General features: G+C 43.0%; 1 protein-coding gene across 2 annotated transcripts in view; it reads left to right on the top strand.

The window, feature by feature from the left end:
• The window catches only part of LOC308083869 (pleckstrin homology domain-containing family O member 1-like), a 26459-nt gene extending 9530 nt beyond the window's left edge, over window positions 1-16929 (top strand). Inside the window, exons 3-7 of one of the 2 annotated variants that reach the window (XM_080426278.1) lie at window positions 8510-8650; window positions 9475-9579; window positions 13644-13745; window positions 15193-15926; window positions 15976-16929. In XM_080426278.1, coding sequence (XP_080282404.1) covers window positions 8510-8650; window positions 9475-9579; window positions 13644-13745; window positions 15193-15918 — 1074 coding nt within the window. In that variant the 3' untranslated portion in view covers window positions 15919-15926; window positions 15976-16929. Of the gene's footprint in view, window positions 1-8509; window positions 8651-9474; window positions 9580-13643; window positions 13746-15192 lie in introns of both variants that reach the window. The other variant, XM_080426277.1, reaches the window with a different exon arrangement.
• Window positions 16930-18452: the final 1523 nt, after the last annotated feature.

The raw sequence follows: 18452 nt of genomic DNA, 5'->3' as shown, positions 1-18452 counted from the left end.
ATTTTTTTTTATTTGTGATGGTGGATATCACTGCTGTTGTGATTTTGTAAAATGGTAAATGGTGCATTTATATTTATCTATTTGTGCCCCAACAATGATCTGGGTTGAATTTGACACAGCAGAAACAAATGCATAAAGCTATACCTGTCTACTCTGGCAGTGGGAACGGAGTCAATTGGCTACTTGGAAAGGGGTAACATAATTCATTATTCATTTCTGTAAGGAGTGATTTCCTCTTATACTCGGGTGCAGAACAACAACAACAGCAACAGCTGATCTGGTCAGCTGTAGTCTCTGTGCCGTGTGTCTGGTGAAGTGACAAGTGCTTTTGTCCCAACTCGTCACTGTAGCACGACCTGAGAATGTATTGACTTTTACCCGCTGAGAGACGTCACCCGACCTGATCTCCCCACGTGGTAGCAGTTAGTAGGGTTGCCATGTCTGCTTATTATACGTGACTTTGGGCTTGTTTTTCTGTAAAGTCGCTTGTAAATATTGGCAGTTGTGGGTTGCAGGTTTTTTTTTGGGCTTGTTTCTAAAGTGTAGTTGCTTATTTGGGCTTGTTTCTAAAGTGTAGTTGCTTATTTGGGCTTGTTTCCTACCCCCCAAATTAAGACCCCCAAAGACCCCCCTAAATCAAAGGTTTTCATGTCAAAGACCCCCAAATTAGTGTGTATTTGTACGAGGACCCCCATCTGAAAATATTTGGTCCATACAATTTCTATTTGAAAATAGCAGATCTACAAGCTCACAACGCGACACGTTGTGAGCTTGTAGATCTGCTCTTTTCAAATAGCCGATGTATTAAAGTGCTCATGTGGCCTATAGTCGCTTCTTTTGGGCTTGTTTCCATAGACAGACAGGGTTGCTCATTTATCTCTCAAAATCTGGCAACACTTGCAGTTAACGAGGTCGAGACAGAGACAGAGTGACGGTGTGCTCTGTTCAGGACATTACTTTCTGGGCACACTGTTTACTTCACCGCATGCATCCCCATGTTGTTGATTAACTAGAGTTCATTTCTTATTCATTCATTAATTCATTCATTGTTCCTGTGATCCTAGAAAGATGGATGTTAGGAAGGAGGAGGTGACAGAACCACAAATAGAGACAGGAGATAGGTAGAGGAGAGAGCAGAAGAGGAGTAATGATAGCCTGGGACTAGATGAATCTGCCAGTGAAAAAAAAATGGCCCTCTGCGATTTGGGTCTGGCACCGCTCCATTGTGAATCCATTTCCTGCTCCCGAAGTCTGGGGTGACCAATCAGGGCCCAGTATTCAAATATGGGAGACTGCAATTGGTAGTTGGTTGTAGGTCTAACCAATTGCGTCCAGAGCCATTGTTTTGATCCCGCCCCTTGGGGAAAAAAACGTCCTCATAGAAGCACCAGACTCATATCCACACAGTGATATAGTCTGGCCACGCGAGGCTAGAGTAATGATGCATTAGGAGGAGGCATAGAAGGAGTGGGAGTAAATACATAGGAGGAAGAGGAGGGTGGTTAGAAGAGGACCATGAGTGTGGCACATTGTTTACCTGGTATCCTATAGTTTCAATGTACAGATAATGTTTTGATATATTGTTTTTTAGACTGATGCTCGGTTCTTGGTTTACCTGTGATCCTATAGTTTACTGAGGCACTACACTGTCTCTCTGCATTCTATATAGTCCGGGAGTCAAAGGGTGATTTTTGGCTGAACGTGGTTTCGTCGGTTAAAGTTTTTTTCTCAACCGATTCTTGCTGCTGGGGGTCCCCTCTTAAGGATTCAAGAGGGTGCCCAGTGAAATCCCTTGGGCATTTTTAATTATTAACCCCTTAATGCCCAAAACACAAAAAATTCACCCAAAATAGACTTCTATGGTATTTCATGCAAAATACTTGATCTAAATGCTTAAATTTGGTTTCTACAGTGTGTATCCATGTAAGTGGATGTGTACAGTGCATTAGATTTAATATTTATGCATTTTTTAATATTAACCCCTTCCTGCCCAGAACAACATAATCTTTAAACTGTGATATTGTACATGCACAGAAATCAAATTAAATCAAATGCATTAGATCTGCTTTCTACACTAGTGGAACTTTTTTCCTTTTGGATTTTAAGGAATTAGATCAAGTATTTTGCATGAAATACCATAGAAGTCTATTTTGGGTGCATTTTTTGTGTTTTGGGCATTAAGGGGTTAATAATAAAAAATGCTCAAGGGATTTCACTGGGCACCCTCTTGAATCCTTAAGAGGGGACCCCCAGCAGCAAGAATCAGTTGAGAAAAAAACTTTAACCGACGAAACCACGTTAAGCCCCATGACTCCTGGACTAATATGATCCTATAGTTTACTGAGGCACTACACTGTCTCTCTGCATTTGATGTATGTGTTTACCTTGTTTATTGTTAAATTAGGGGTAGGATGAGAAGAGGGGTAGAAGGAGGTGAGGTAGAGGAGGAGAAGAGGGGTGATTAATAGGGGTAGAAGAGGAGAAGGAGGAGGAGTAGAAGGAGAAGAAGGGTTTATTAGTAACTAGGAGTAGAAGAGAAGAGGGGTAACACGAGGATTAGAGTTTCTATAAATACATCATACACCACACATACAGAGTACAGACGCACGCACGCACGCACGCACGCACGCACGCACGCACGCACGCACGCACGCACGCACGCACGCACGCACGCACGCACGCACGCACGCACGCACGCACACACGTGTGTGTGTGTAGCTGTGTGTGGACTTTCTTCCCACAGGTTTCATAAGGACAGTTTGATATTATTATTATAACTTCTGAAGCTTCGGTACTTCTATCAATGAATCTTCAACAGGGTGTGGGTTGGGGAGACAGAAGCACAACATTAACCCATTAAGACCTGAGGCCAATTCTACAAATGTCTTCTATATCCTAACAGTTTTTTGAAAATGTTACTATATCAGTGGTTCTCAAACATTTTCATGTCAAGGACATCCAACATGATATGTAATTTGGCCGTGGAACCCCATCTCAAAATATTTTGTTTCAGGGACCCCCAGAAGCACAGATTTGAGTTACAAATGTTCGCTTTAAAAATGTATATATTCAAAGATTTGCACACATTTTCAAGATTTTTCTAAAATAGCAGATCTACAAGCTCATAGCGCGGCACAGAGTGCCGCGCTATGAGCTTGTAGATCTGCTATTTTTTAATAGCCCAAAGAAATCTAAAAATGACTTGTTAAGATGCGTTCCTGGTCTTAATGGGTTAATAGAGTTGATCTAATAATTGTAATAACCAACACAGTGTTTATTTGTGTGAATAAGGCTTTGTCTTACAGGGGCCTACCTACTCCTGGAAGCACAAATCAGCAGCATGGTTTTAAAGCCGTGGTTAGCTATTTGTAGCAGACAAGCTGTAGTATTTTAATGAGGGATTAGACTGAGGAGGTTTAGGATTAGATTAGGTTTCCTGGAAAGATACAAATATCCTTGTCTGTGAACAACTGTTTATGTTGATGCATATTACAATACGTGATACTGTTGTGTTATTTCCAGGGTGATGTTTGGAGGGGAACACCATAGACCTAAATAATAAATAAAAAAAAACGAGAACAAAACAATTACAGATTTGGCCATTGATTGCCATGGTAGTGTTGATTTTGACAGCAAATTTAGATTTGAGTCAGTTTTAGTCATAGTCTTTTGAAACAAATTCCATTTAGTTTTAGTCATATTTTAGTCATCTGAAATGTTTTACTGTTAGTCTAGCTTTAGTCGACTAAATATCTAAGATTATAGTCGACTAAATCTACAGTTGATTTAGTCGACTAAAATGTATTCTGGTGGTGCCTTGATGGCGTCGTAATGACTGATTTTACACTTGGTTGCGCTCTGAAAATAGCAGATCTACAAGCTCACAACGCGTCGCGCTGCGACGCGTTGTGAGCTTGTAGATCTGCTATTTTCAGAGCGCAACACTTGAGCGCAACCAAACATAAAATGACTCGTCTTTTGATTCTACTGGATCTCTTCTCCACTAGTCCCTCCCTAATTCTAGTCTAGTTTTTATTTGTTGACGAAATTGTCAATGTATTTTTAGTCATCACAGCTTAGTTTGTATTTAGTTTTTATCTAGTTTTTGTCAGTGAAAAAAGTCAATGAACATTTTTCATCATAGTTTTAGTCGACGAAATCAACACTGTGCTATGGTAATGAATGAAGTCTCGAAGTATTCAGGTCAGTCCTAAATATAAAGTTGAAGTTTTAAGTTTCGAAGCATTCAGGTCAGCCCTATAAATGTGCACATATATATGAATTCACAAAGTTAGTCAGATTAGTTCAACTATAATAAACTAGAGCTACATGTTTAGATTGTGACAGCTACAGGTTTTGTTGGTACAACACAGTCTTGAGGATATTATTGTTTTTACAACATGGTTACTAGTGATTAGCAGCTAAGTCCACCCACAATTCTAACCAAAAACATCATGTTAACCTAAACTTAGTGTAGCAGTGGTTTATTACGAATGGAGAGCCGCATTCCAATTCCACTGTGTAACCATGCATCTAAAATAATAATTTGGTGGGCCCAGTATTGACTGGATACAGTCAAATATATTAATTTGTGGTGTGATAAGTTGTGCTTGAGCCTGTGGAATATGCGGTTTCACTTTAAAATGCTCCCTGCTAGCCTAAATAGTGTAAATGGCAGGTGTGGATTCACAGTTTGACAATGCCTACTGGATGTTTGTTTATGAAATCACTTTTTAGATTCAGTGCACACAGTGAAGAACCATTCTGACCATTCATCAGTCTGACTGTGTTTGGGATCATTTACCCTTGAATCCTATGCACTTTATCTCTATCAGATCCTAGTTCTATCCAGGGTTGCCAGATCTGCTTATTATAATTTCCCTGCACGATTTCTTTTTTAAATAGCCGACCTACAAGCTCACAACGCGTCGCATCGCGACGCGTTGTGAGCTTGTAGATCTGCTATTTTCAAATAGCTGATGTATATGTTAAAGTGCTCATGTGGCCCATAGTCGCTTCTTTTGGGCTGGTTTTCCTAGACCTGGTTGCTTGTTTCTCTCACAGAATCTGGCAACACTGGTTCTCTCACCCAAAAATGTTAATGTCAGCAGTTAATGATAACTGTCAGCTGCTTCTGACAGTTTAACTGTCTAGACTACAGACAACTGCTTCTCTACTGTGTCACCTGCTTATTGTCTCTGCTATCTCTGATAACTGTCTCTTTCGTAACTGTGTTTAAACTCCTGCGTTCCCTATGTGCCCTCAGCCCCATGTTGGCATGTTCCCTCAACCCTAACCCTAACCCTAACCCTAACCCTAACCCTTGTGCTAAGCTGAGGGAACATAGAGCTGACCCCAACATCCCTCTGCAGTCTCTGCTAACTGCTGTCTCTGTTAACTGTCTCTACTGTCTCTGTTAACTGTCTATGTCACACATGGGCAACTGGCGGCCCCGGGGGCCACATGCGGCCCCCACCTTCACTTAATGCAGCCCGCAGGTTAATATCAGAATACTGATATATTATTGATTTCAGCTGTTACAATTCCAAACATGCAAACATGACCCGCTTTAATTACTTCAATCTATAATAGTAGCTTAATGACTAGTACTAAAATTCTATTGTCTTTTTTATGTCCAATGTATTTGTATTTAAAGTTCATGAAGTTAACATAAGTATAACTAAATGCATTTGAAATTAAATAAAATTTTAATTTTTCAGGATTCCAATAAAAAAATTGCAAAAATAGCAGATCCACAAGCTCAAAACGCGTCGCAGCGTTTTGAGCTTGTAGATCTGCTAGTTTTGCTACTTTTGAGTGACATAGAATGGCTCGACAGTATTATGCAATGTGGCCCTCTGGAGTGAGCGTGGAAATACAGTGGCCCTCTCCATCATCAATGTTGCCCACCCCTGGTCTATGTCCTGTCTCTGTTAACTGTCTCTACTGTCTCTGTCCTGTCTCTGTTCTGTCTCTGCTAACTCTCTGTCCATTAACAGAATCTCCGCTAGCTTCTATGAGAGGAGAGGAGCAAAGAGTTCAGATGCCAATAAATCAATAATGGATGCAGCGTTTTACAGTGTGTACTGTGTGTGCAGGAAGTAAGCGGTGTGTTCTATCAACACACAACAACAACACACATTATTATTGCTATCGTCAGTGTCAGCCTATACCCCTATACTGCAGCTGCAGCACGTTGGCCCAATCAGAGTTTCTCTCCGTGGAGAGAGAGGGATGTCCCTGTTTAAACCTTAATATCATCCAGAGAGCTTTGGTTAATTATTCAGGACCCCCCACGGGGGCGGTGCGCAACGGAAACGCTCCCCTGGGGACAAACTGCAGGCTTCTGAACGAGTGCCTGCTTGTGTTTCTCTGGCTCTGCACGCACGCACGCACGCACGCACGCGCGCACACACACACACACACACACACACACACACACACACACACACACACCCTAAACACTAAAACCAGAGCAGAGCCCTGATGCCAGGACATTTTCTCAGTACCATGGTGTTCTGTCAGTACCAGAATATTCTTTCAGTGCCATGATATTCTGTCTGTACAAGTATATTCTGTCAGTACCATGATATTCTGTCAGTACCATGATATTCTGTCAGTACCATGATATTCTGTCAGTACCATGATATTCTGTCAGTACCAGGTATGTCTGTACCAGGTCTGTGCACATTGGAACCAATCCTGCACTCAGATAAAAACCAAGACAAAGCATTTGTGATGGTCTGACAAACAGCTTTATTGAAGGCTGTTCTATTGGGTGGTACAGAGTTCTATTGGGTTGTACAGGGTTCTATTGGGTCGTACAGGGTTCTATTGGGTGGTACAGAGTTCTATTGGGTTGTACAGGGTTCTATTGGGTCGTACAGGGTTCTGTTGGGTTGTACAGGGTTCTATTGGGTCGTACAGGGTTCTGTTGGGTTGTACAGAGTTCTATTGGGTTGTACAGTGTTCTATTGGGTCGTACAGGGTTCTGTTGGGTTGTACAGGGTTCTGTTGGGTTGTACAGGGTTCTGTTGGGTTGTACAGGGTTCCGTTGGGTCGTACAGGGTTCTGTTGGGTCGTACAGGGTTCTATTGGGTTGTACAGGGTTCTCTTGGGTTGTACTGGGTTCTGTTGGGTTGTACAGGGTTCTGTAGGGTTGTACAGGGTTCTATTGGGTTGTACTGGGTTCTGTTGGGTTGTACAGGGTTCTGTTGGGTTGTACTGGGTTCTGTTGGGTTGTACAGGGTTCTGTTGGGTTGTACTGGGTTCTGTTTGGGGTTTTCACAGGATTCTGTTGGATCTGGCAGATTTCTAACTTCCTCACAGTGAACTAAGACTGAATGACGTAACCCCTAATGCTTCATTTATGCTCCACAGTATCCGCACCGAAAATAGCCGATCTACAAGCTCACAATGCGTCGCATCCGCAACGCGTTGAGAGCTTGTAGATCGGCTATTTTCGGCGCACACCACAGGCATATGACGCAACATAAACCAAACTTAGCTAACCCTCCCTGACCCCTCTGACCTCGGACTTTAAGTAGATATTGACGGGTTCTACAGTAATGGACACTGTACTGCCGGGGGGCACAGACTGTGTGATGATGTCACATGCCTCTACATCATATATGTGTATGTGTTTTATGTAACCATGTAGAGTCTACATGGTTACATAAAACATGATCAATAATGCAATACTCAATACATAATTATATATATATATACCTAGGTTGTCCACACAGTCCTAGGCAGGGGACACACGTGCGTGTCTGTCTGTCTGTCTGTCTGTCTGTCTGTCTGTCTGTCTGTCTGTCTGTCTGTCTGTCTGTCTGTCTGTCTGTCTGTCTGTCTGTCTGTCTGTCTGTGCGTGCGTGCGTGCGTGCGTGCGTGCGTGCGTGCGTGCGTGCGTGCGTGCGTGCGTGCGTGCGTGCGTGCGTGCGTGCGTGCGTGCGTGCGTGCGTGCGTGCGTGCGTGCGTGCGTGCGTGCGTGCGTGCGTGCGTGCGTGCGTGCGTGCGTGCGTGCGTGCGTGCGTGCGTGCGTGCGTGCATGTGTGTCTGTGTGTGTGTGTGTGTGTGTGTACAGGTATTAAGAGTTAGGGTTAGGTTTAGGGTTAAAAAAAACAAGAAAATGAAGAATGAAAAAAATAAGCATTTTTAACGCAGATTAGCCACCCTAACTGCTGTCACAGCTTCACACGCATAGAAATAGTGTATGTGTGTGTGTGTGTGTGTGTGTGTGTGTGTGTGTGTGTGTGTGTGTGTGTGCGTGTGTGCGTGTGCGCGCGTGTGCGTGTGTGAGTCTTCTACTGTTGTTAACCCATTTAGACCTGGAACACCTTTACATTGTTATACCTTTCAAGCCGGAAACACTGTCTGTAGTTGTTGCTACCGGTATAGACATTGAATAAAGATTTGACGTTTTTCAGAAAACTCGGGATTTTCAGGATTTAGAAGGCGTTTTTTACAATCGGCCTCAGGTCTAAATAAGTGTTTGTGTGTCTTCTAGGTGAAAGAGGAGAAGAGGTTCCAGGAGGTGGTGGACCTGGCTGACTATGACCGCTCTGAGGAACTCCGCAAGTCCAAGAGCCGCAGCAAGAAGAACCACAGCAAGTTCACCCTGCTGCGCTGTCGCTCTCCTGGCAACACGGTACCCGTCTGTCTGCCTGTCTGTCTGTATGTCTGTCTGTCTGTCTGTCTGTCTGTCTGTCTCTCTGTTTTTTAACGTGTAAATGAACGCCCTATTTGATCAATCTACAGCGTTACACAAAAGCATCAAAAGTAGCTGATCTGCAAGCTGGTGTTAAAGCCGGAAACACCAGCTTGCAGATCAGCTACTTTTGATGATTTTGAATTAGAAACCCAACAGAGACAATGTGTGCCTTTTGCACCAGCAGATTTTGCTTTCCATTGGCTACACTGTCCTCTCCTTGGCTGGGTGGAAGTGACGTGCACCCGCTTGCAGCCAGTCTGTGCATGTTATTTAGCAAGCTAGCAAGCCCTCTCTCTACTCTCTCTAGCCTAATGCCTTAACTAAGTACTATAGTCAATAGTCAATAGTCACGATAGTCTATCAGGAGACTATTGGGCATTTGTTCGCCTGCCTCGTTGTTGTCACGTGATGTAAAAATCATAGCGATGGGCCAAATGTGTGTGTAAAGGCATACACACACCTGCCTCTCTGTTGGTCTGTCTGTCTGTCTGTCCATCTGTCTCTGTCTGTCTGTCTGTCTGTCTGTCTGTCTGTCTGTCTGTCTGTCTGTCTGTCTGTCTGTCTGTCTGTCTGTCTGTCTGTCTGTCTGTCTGTCTGTCTGTCTGTGGAGACCGATGTACTTTGATGCAGAAAGTCCACTTCTGTCAGCTGGGTTTGTTCAACAGAATTCACAGAAATCAAGTCCTGACTGGCAGGAGTGTGAAAGAGTGTCAGTAAAGCAACAAACTAAAGCTCCTTTCTCTGTTCTGGTGGAGGTGCAGGTTCCTAACCTGGTGTTCCTGGCCGTGAGTCCAGAAGAGAAGGAGTCATGGATCAACGCCCTGAACTCGGCCATCACCAGAGCCAAGAACCGCATCCTGGATGAGGTAGAAAGAAACACCGCCTGCTCTTTAACCCAGTGGTTCTCAAGGACCCCCAAAATGATATGTATTTGGCTGCGGACCCCCCAGCTGTAAACGCTTCGTGCTAGGGAGATCCCCAGCAGAGAAGATTTATGTAAAAATAAAAACAATAACAATATTTTCCAAACACTTTGTATATCTGCTATTTTTAAATAGCCAACGTATGAAATATAGATAAAGTGGTTAGAATGATTGTGACGCTTATGCTCATTTAGCTGGGGACCCCCTGGTACCCCCCCAAGGACCCCTAGGGGTCCCCAGACCCCACTTTGAGAACCACTGCTTTAACCCTTTTCCATTGACCACACAGGAAACAAGTCAAAAAGTCTCTTCACTGAGCAGTAGTTTCCAGATAAGACGTTTTCTGTTCTCTTCTTCTTTTTGGGTGGAAATGTCTTTTTGGCTTTTTGGCTTTTCAATCTCATCTCAATGGTCCTTGTCTCGTGTATATATCTCTGCTTGTCAGCTGCGGTGTAAACATGTAGTAAGGCCTGATTTATATTTAAGTTGTGCGTCCGGTGTTGCGCACAACGCATCGCACGATTCGCACCGCAATGCGTTGTGAGCTTGGAAATCTGCTATTTTCGATACGCGACACCCAATTATAAATCAGACATAATAGTACACAGGTTTTACACTGCTGAGCTCATTCTCGGCTCGCTTCACAGCCAATCCATGTCCTGTGCCTTCCTCCACAGGACATGGATTCATTGGGATTCCATTTTAATCCAGTAAACTGAGGGTGGTTGGACGATGTACAAAATGAATGGATGTTTTTGTCTGTGCTTCGCTAAAAGTTGCGTTAATAACCCTATCCATAACCTTTATCATAAACTTTACCCATTGTTTTCATTCATAGAATAACTACATTCATGGGATTTGGTGGGATGGGTGTCCATCCACTGAAAGAAAGTAAAAACAAAAAACATCCCCTTCCTGCAAAAAATAACACATTTTTTGTCACAGATTTGTGCAAAATGGAGTGACAGAAGTTAGCAATTGTCTTAATTTTTTCTAAATCAGAGAAAGACAAAACTTTCCGCTTTTGTAAAGCACAATGGTTGTTCCAAAACATATTTTTACACTGTGGTGTCATGCAATTTGAATCATTGTGTGCAGTTTATTCTAAGACAGTCAGTTTTTATGATGCATTAAAAAAAAGCAGAAATGGAACTTGCACGCATCTGCTGTCTGCGACCACGGCGTCTTGCATGCATCTGTGGTCCACACACACATGCAGTGTTTCTGCTGCAGTACGGAACAGTGGGCCTGTGCAGGAAATATACCGTATTACTGCTTTCAGTTTGCCTTTGATAATGACCATTCATTATTAAAATGGTCCATTCGATTACATTTTTTATTAGTTTAGAGAGAAACTGTTAAAACGCAACAGTGTGAACAGTTAAATAAATTAAAAAATGTGAGTAAACCATCGAGAACCACCACAGACTAAATGGCCATTACATCTCATTTCAATTAGGACCAGGGCGTTGTCGACAGCACTCTTGTTTCATCCTTAATGAAACTAATCAGATTGAAGATTAATTTAGCCTAGAGTGCTGAATAAAGTAATCAGATAAGAAGTCCTGTTCACGCCACATGATTGAGATGGACCGTTTCTGACATGCTCAAACAAAGCCACACAGAATACTCCGGCAGTGGTTATGTTATTAAGTGCATGGGGAGAAGGCAAGCCCAGGTTGAACTTGACCCCAGGTGCCATATCAACACATCTCCGAAACCGCACCGGGGTGGAGCTGCCATTCCAACATATCAAGATTCAAGATTTAATAATTTATTAAAACTAGTTTATATAGTAGTTGATCTGGAATTTGCTTTGGCGTGCTCAGAGAAAAGGACAGTAAACATACTGTATGACCACAATGCATACGAGAAGTGTCCCCAAAAAACACGCTGTTACAATTATCATTACAATATTTTAATTAATGCAACCATATGGCCCATGCCCTTAAAAGTGACAAATTAAAGTGCTGTGCTTAAGGGCCTCATACAAGTTTATACAACTGGTGAAGCGTTTAGGTAGGATGTGGGGTTACCTCAGGGTAAGTGCTCTTGTAGAATATGTTCTGGTCTTAATACTGCAGTGTCTCTTACCCGAAGGGAGATCTGGAGGGAGAGATGCACTGTATGGGTGGGAGAGATATGGTTGCAAGCTGTAACTATAGATAAGTTACTAGGTGTGCAGCATGTGAACGAGGCGGAGGATGGCGCGCTAATGTGCTAACGTGAGCTTAGCGGCGTGATGTGAGCTGTGATAAGCAGAGTCAGCTGAACCGTGTTCTTCACTGGGATAGGCTCTATGCACAGCAGCCACATTGGAAAGAAATTGGGGCCGCTTCCTTACTTCCTGGTGTTACCAATGATATTAATGAAGGCTCTGTTCCATTGTTCCGCAGTGGTTCTCAAATTTAATTTCAAGGACCCCCCCTCCCCATAACTCTCAGAGTTACACAACCGTATGGGGCCTTTTGGAACCCCCTCATGGAACCAGTGGTGTAAAGTAACTAAGTACATTTACTCAAGTACAATTTTGAGGTATTTGTACTTTGCTTGAGTATTTCCAATTTCCAATACTTTTACTTCTACTCCACTACATCTCGGATCCAAATATTGCACTTTTACTCCACTACATTTATTTGAAATCTTTAGTTACTAGTTACTTTGTAGATTGATTATAAAAATGTACAAAACATAGGCTACATTAACCACTTCAACCCTATATAGATTTTGGGCATTTGAAAATAGCCGATCTACAAGCTCACAATGCGTCGCTGTGCGACGCATTGTGAGCTTGTAGATCTGCTATTTTCAAAAGATGTTTATACATTTGAAAACTTGAAATTTGACATTCTGCATTATGAGTACTTTTACTTTTGTTACTTTAAGTACATTTTTATACCAATACTTTTGTAATTTTACTCAAGTAAATGTTTTATTCCAGACGTTTACTTCTTCTATATTGCAGTATTGATACTTTTACTTAAGTAAAACATTTGAGTACTTTCCCCACCACTGCATGGAACCATGAGGGTCCCTGGACCACACTTTGAGACCCACTGGTGTAGCAGAGTGTTTCCTGTGAGCCAACAAGCTCAATATCAGCACCCTGACTCTGTTTGACTAGAATGGAACCGAGCCTTAATTAGTATCATTGGTAACACCAGTGAAGGAAGTAAGGAAGAGGCCCAATTTCTTGCTAATATGGCTGCTGTGCATAGAGCCTAGTGGTCAACATAACAGGCTAGTGTTAGTGGCCTGTGTGTTGTCTACAGCAGGGGAGAGACAACACAGGTTTCTCCGTCAAAGTTCTTTTTATTGTCTGTATTTCTGTGTGCAGCACCAGACAGGCTTTCTGAAACTATAGTTTGGAGAGTCAGGACATTCTGAGGAAAATGAGGTTAATTTGTTGGTTACATCACCTCCTTTTTCAGAAGAAAAGTTGGGATGTCAGAAGGAGTATCGAACGACCTTTATCCTCCTGTGTGCATCCACAGGTGTGTCTCACACCCAGCTCACAGTCTGATTGGTTTAAAGGAGTTACACATCCCATGAAGCCTTGAATTCACTGAGTTTCCTTTTTGTTTTTTTGTCGCATTCCTAAGCCAATAATTTGATGACCGGCGGAAAGATGCTAATGTCTCCGGTAGGAGACTCTGCAAGTCTCCTACCGGAGGTCATCAAATTACTGGCTTAGGAATGCGACAAAAACAAAAGAATCTCCATGAATTCAAGGCCTCATGAGGTGTGTAATTGATAGATTTCTTTTTATGGGTGAACTACTCCTTTCACTCAGGCCAGGTGTGTGACTGCTTAAGTCAGCCATCACCCATGCAGAGCTATGTACAGTGTGTAGTTCACTGTGATTGATCGGAGCGGAAGGGAAACTACTTCATAATTTCTCTCTCTCTCCGTTTGGGTCTTAATCTCTCCCTCTCTCTTTTGAATGTGTCTGTCTGTCTGTCTGTCTGTCTGTCGTCTGTCTTTCTGTCTGTCTGTCTGTCTGTAAGGTCACAGTGGCAGATGACAGACAGCTGTCACACCTGACCAGGGACAGAGTGAAGATCCCTCACACCAGACGGCTGCCAACCAGAGGCCACCTGCTGGCTGTGGTCAGTATAACACATGATCTAACACATGATGTGACCCAAGTACAATGGGGGGGGGGGTGTATTGGTCATTTTTCAGATTTTTTTTAGATTTTGAAAATACAGAATGTAAGCTTTCAAATGATGTGTCATACATTGATTGAAATGTGACATTTTATGAAGAAGATATGCTTATTTGCAGTGGTGTAAAGTAACTAAGTACATTGTACTTAAGTACAAATTTGAGGAATCTTTACTTTACTGGAGTATTTTCGGTTTGAAGTACTTTTGCTTTTACTCCACTACATCTCAGAGGCAAATATTGTATTTTTACTCCACTACAATTATTTGAAAACGTTAGTTACTAGTTACTTTGCAGATATAAATGATTACGTTATAAAACATACATTAACCACTTTAGCCCTATTTTATACATAGGTATAACATTTGAAAATAGCCGATCTACAAGCTCACAACGCGTCGCATCGCGACGCGTTGTGAGCTTGTAGATCTGCTATTTTCAAACATTTTAGTACTTTTACTTTTGGTACTTTAAGTACATTTTGATACCAATACTTTTACTCAAGTACATTTTTAATTCTGGACTTTTACTTGTAACAGAGTAGCCTACTTCTACATTGCAGTATTGATACTTTTACTCAAGTAAAACATTTGAGTTCTTTTTCCACCACTGCTTATTTGAATGTTGTTAAACAATCTAACCAAGAATCTGAGTAAAAGGGCCAGGGAACTTTTACACACTACCGGCTGTCAGGTGGTTTCTTAACTCCACCCCTCCCACCCCTAACCTATTGCTGGTGATCTGCAGCTGAAACCTGAGAACAATAGCCACGCATTAGCCAACAGAAACTGCAGATGTAAATGTTGGCTTTGACACGTTAATGTGCGTCTCCACCCCCAGAAGGGTGTAAGGAAACACAAAAACACAGCTCTGTTTACAAACCAATTTAAACAATTCAATGATGCTAAAACGGATACCTGTTATAATGCGAAGGTTCTCAAACATACAAAAAAAAATCCAAAACCAAACCTATTTTGTTCATTATGGAGGCACGTTTTTTTTTAAATTATTTTTTATACATGGACGATTAATGTGGAAAGATTTTAATAGATTTTTCAAATCAACTATTCTAGTCTGATTAACCATTTAAGCCCTATTTTATACTTTATCGTTCAATGGTATTGTGCAAAAATAGCAGAAATAAAACCAGATGTGCAAGCACACAACTCATCCCGATGCACTGCATTGTGAGCTTGTAGATTTGTTTCATTGCTACTGGAATAAAACAATATATTTTTAAATATATAATTTGATTAAAATCTATATTTCTTTCATAATCGATTCTATCTGTTACAGCCCTACATACAGTATGACATACAGTACGTAATTATGAGGGTTGCGTTGGTTGTAATCCCAGTCTCATTGATGTCTGTGTGTGTGTGTGTGCAGGCGTCCACGTCTTCCTCCGACGGCATGCTGACCTTAGACCTGATCCAGGACGACGCCACGACCCCTCCGCACGAACACCACGTCCCGGCCCAGCTGACCCCCGACTGCCCACGCTCCAAGACCTACCACGGCCTCTCCGACAGGACGGCCGGCGAGACCGCCGCCACAAAGTCCCAGAGCCTGCCTCGGGAGGCGGAGGGGAAGGCTCGCATCTCCATCCACTCCCCCCAACCCGAGAAACGTCTCAGCCAGGCCGAGAAGCAACGCTGTGCCTCCGCGGACCAGATCCTGACGCACTCGGAACCCCGCGGGACCGAGGCCTCCGCCGCCGCGGATCGCGTCCCGACGCTCTCGGAACCCCGCGGAACCAAAACCCAGACTTGTTCGGACGCGGCGGCGGCGGCACCGGCCGGACCTTTACCGATCGGCCAGCTTCAGGAGCTGATCAAGCAGAAACTGAGCAGAACCCAGGAGTTACTGTCGGAGGTACAAGGCGGAGGAGGAGGAGGAAAGAGGGAGGAGGAGGAGGCGGAGAAGGGAGCGAGAACGGAGGCCGAGAGACTCCTGAAGGAGGCGCTCTCCACCTGGGACCAGGCGCAGGAGGTGCTGCGGGAGGTGACGGAGCTGAGGCAGCTCTACAAACAGATGGACGTCGCCACCTCGCACGCCTCCCTCTCTCCGCACCCTTCGTCTCGACAAAACACCTACCGCAAGAGCCTGATGTGACGGAGATTGTCGTATGATTGCGAAAATAGCCGATCTATCAAGCTCACGTGCGTTGAGCTTGTAGATCGGCTATTTCCGGCACGAAAAGTATGAGTTAAGCGTCGACATGCAAAGCCACAAAATTGTAAGCAGTGTTTGCTGACTTTCTGAGCTCTGTACCGACGCTGTGAAAGACATGTTCTCTGCAGGGCAACGGTCAGGAAGGTCAGGAAGGTTCTGTTGGTACGGGCTGAATATGCAGAACCAGATCTAATACAGAGATACAAAAGACATTGTGCTGTGGGACAAACACGCTGGTTCTTCTCGTACGAAACCCAGACTGAATGCTGACAATGTTAAAGGTGGTGTAAGTGAAAATGTATTTTCTTTGTTTTGTTTTGTTTTGTTTTGTTAAAAAGTGAAGCTTTATATTCTGATAGTAATCGTTGCTATAGTGTGTTTGGTCAGCAACAAGGGTCTCCCGTCTCTCCCCCAGCTCTTTATTAAAGAAAGAAAATACAATTTCAGGGCTACCAAATGTATCCAATATGGAGAGACAACCCCACAAAAGAGACTCCCCGTTACTAAACACACACTCTATAGCAATGATTATTATCAGAATATAGAGCTATTTATCACTTCAACATTAACAAAACAACATCACATACACCCCCCCTTTAAATGTCAACGTTCAGAGTAGACGGCGGGACATTGTGAATGTTTCTTTTTCTCTCTCTTGCACACACTGGAAGACCTGCACGCCCTCCAGCAGCTCAGCACGGCTCTGGACGCGGTGGTTCCACGGTGCTAAGCCGCTGACCAGAGGGGCAGTGGTTCTCAAACCTATTTTTTTTATTTCAAGAACTCTGAGAGCGCACAATGGAACCCTTACGGGTCCATTTTGGTTCCATTTTGTACACTCTCAGAGTGTACAGAACCTGTACGGTCCATTAGGACGGTGGTTCTCAAACGTTTTCATGTCAAGGACCCCCAAAATGATGTGTATTTGACTGCGGACCCCCCCCCCCCAAAAAAAAATAGCAGATCTACAAGCTCATAGCGCTACACTCGGTGCCGCGCTATGAGCTTGTAGATCTGCTATTTTTGAATGGCCCAACATATAAAATATGGTTAAAGTGGTTAAAATGATTGTGAAGCTATGTTAACTAATTTGGCTGGGGACCCCCTGGTATCCCCCCCAAGGACCCCTGGGGGTCCCCGGACCCCACTTTAAGAACCAATGCATTAGGAAACCCTCCCCCTCAAGGAACTCCTGAGGGGGTCCCTGGACCGCACTTTGAGAACCGTTGTCCCCGAGGTCTTTACCTCGCTACTCTGCGCTTCAAATGCTGAAACCTCTTGTCTTTCTAGGGCAGCGGTTCCCAACTGGTGGGCCGGGGCACACTGGTGGCCCGTGGGGGGTATTGCAAATGAGTCCCCGAATAATTGTCAAAACACTCCGATTTTTTTTGATAATATAACATTAATATTTACAACAAATAATGACAAAAATCCTGATGTGTTTTCATGGTGATACCAATAAATAAGAACTTAAATTATACCACGTTGGTTCCATTGCTCCAAGCCAGAACACGATTGATTGATTGATTGATTGATTGATTGATTGATTGATTGATTGATTGATTGATCGTTAAAATAAACATGCTCTGAAAAATGCACACGGCCCACCTATCTGACCACTGATGGGTGGGCCGCGAATGCTTTCAAGGTTGGGAACCGCTGTTCTCTGGGTCTTTGTGTTTAGTGTTGTGCCACCTCGGCAGGAAGAGGTTTAATTTGCACCCAACATGTTGTTGGCATCGCTGCGCTAGCTAGCCATTCATACTCATGCTGTTTGTTTTAGCCTCTGTACATGGAGGAGTTCTGAGTTGGCTTCTATATCATTGCTGTCGGGCGGAAACATTGTATCTCTTTTTATGTTCTTCTTTTCCCATAAATTAACACACTATTTTATAGGCTTGCATAGGCATGCAAAAGTAGCTCAAAATATGTTTTGTAAGATTTTGACCATTTTTGAAAAGGTTTCATCTACAATGACATGCCTGAAGTATAGGGACGTCAAGGGGCGTCAAGTTGAACATATTGAACCAATTAAAAGTATTAACAAGAGCTTGTGACTAAATAATAAGTACATTGGATCCATTGGAACACAGGTTCTTTTTTCCTCATTTCCTGAAAAGTAATGGTTTTGGACATACAAGATTTTCATCCGACAGCACAGCGACGATGTACATCAGAAGATATACGAAGGAAGTTGTATTGCAGTTCAATGACCGGCTTGTTTAAATAGGAATTATAGATTATAGAATTATAGATGTTATGGGGCTCTAGAATACGTGGGACGAGACAGTTCCATCAGACAATCAAAACTATAAACTAACTTACTAAACTAACTGGAACGATTTTGTAGTTAAATAATACAGACACCTTAATTAAAACACTCAATGTGTTTAGATGGATACTTAAAGGGGTAATTCACCCCCAAAATGACTTTTTTTCTATCGATTAGTCACCCCATGGAAACTTGAATTCAT

Source organism: Gymnoscopelus braueri, assembly GCF_963280865.1.
Source record: "Gymnoscopelus braueri genome assembly, chromosome: 4".
Classification (NCBI taxonomy): Eukaryota; Metazoa; Chordata; class Actinopteri; order Myctophiformes; family Myctophidae; genus Gymnoscopelus; species Gymnoscopelus braueri.
The sequence above is the reverse complement of the archived record's forward strand: the minus strand, read 5'-3'. Positions and strand labels throughout refer to the sequence as shown.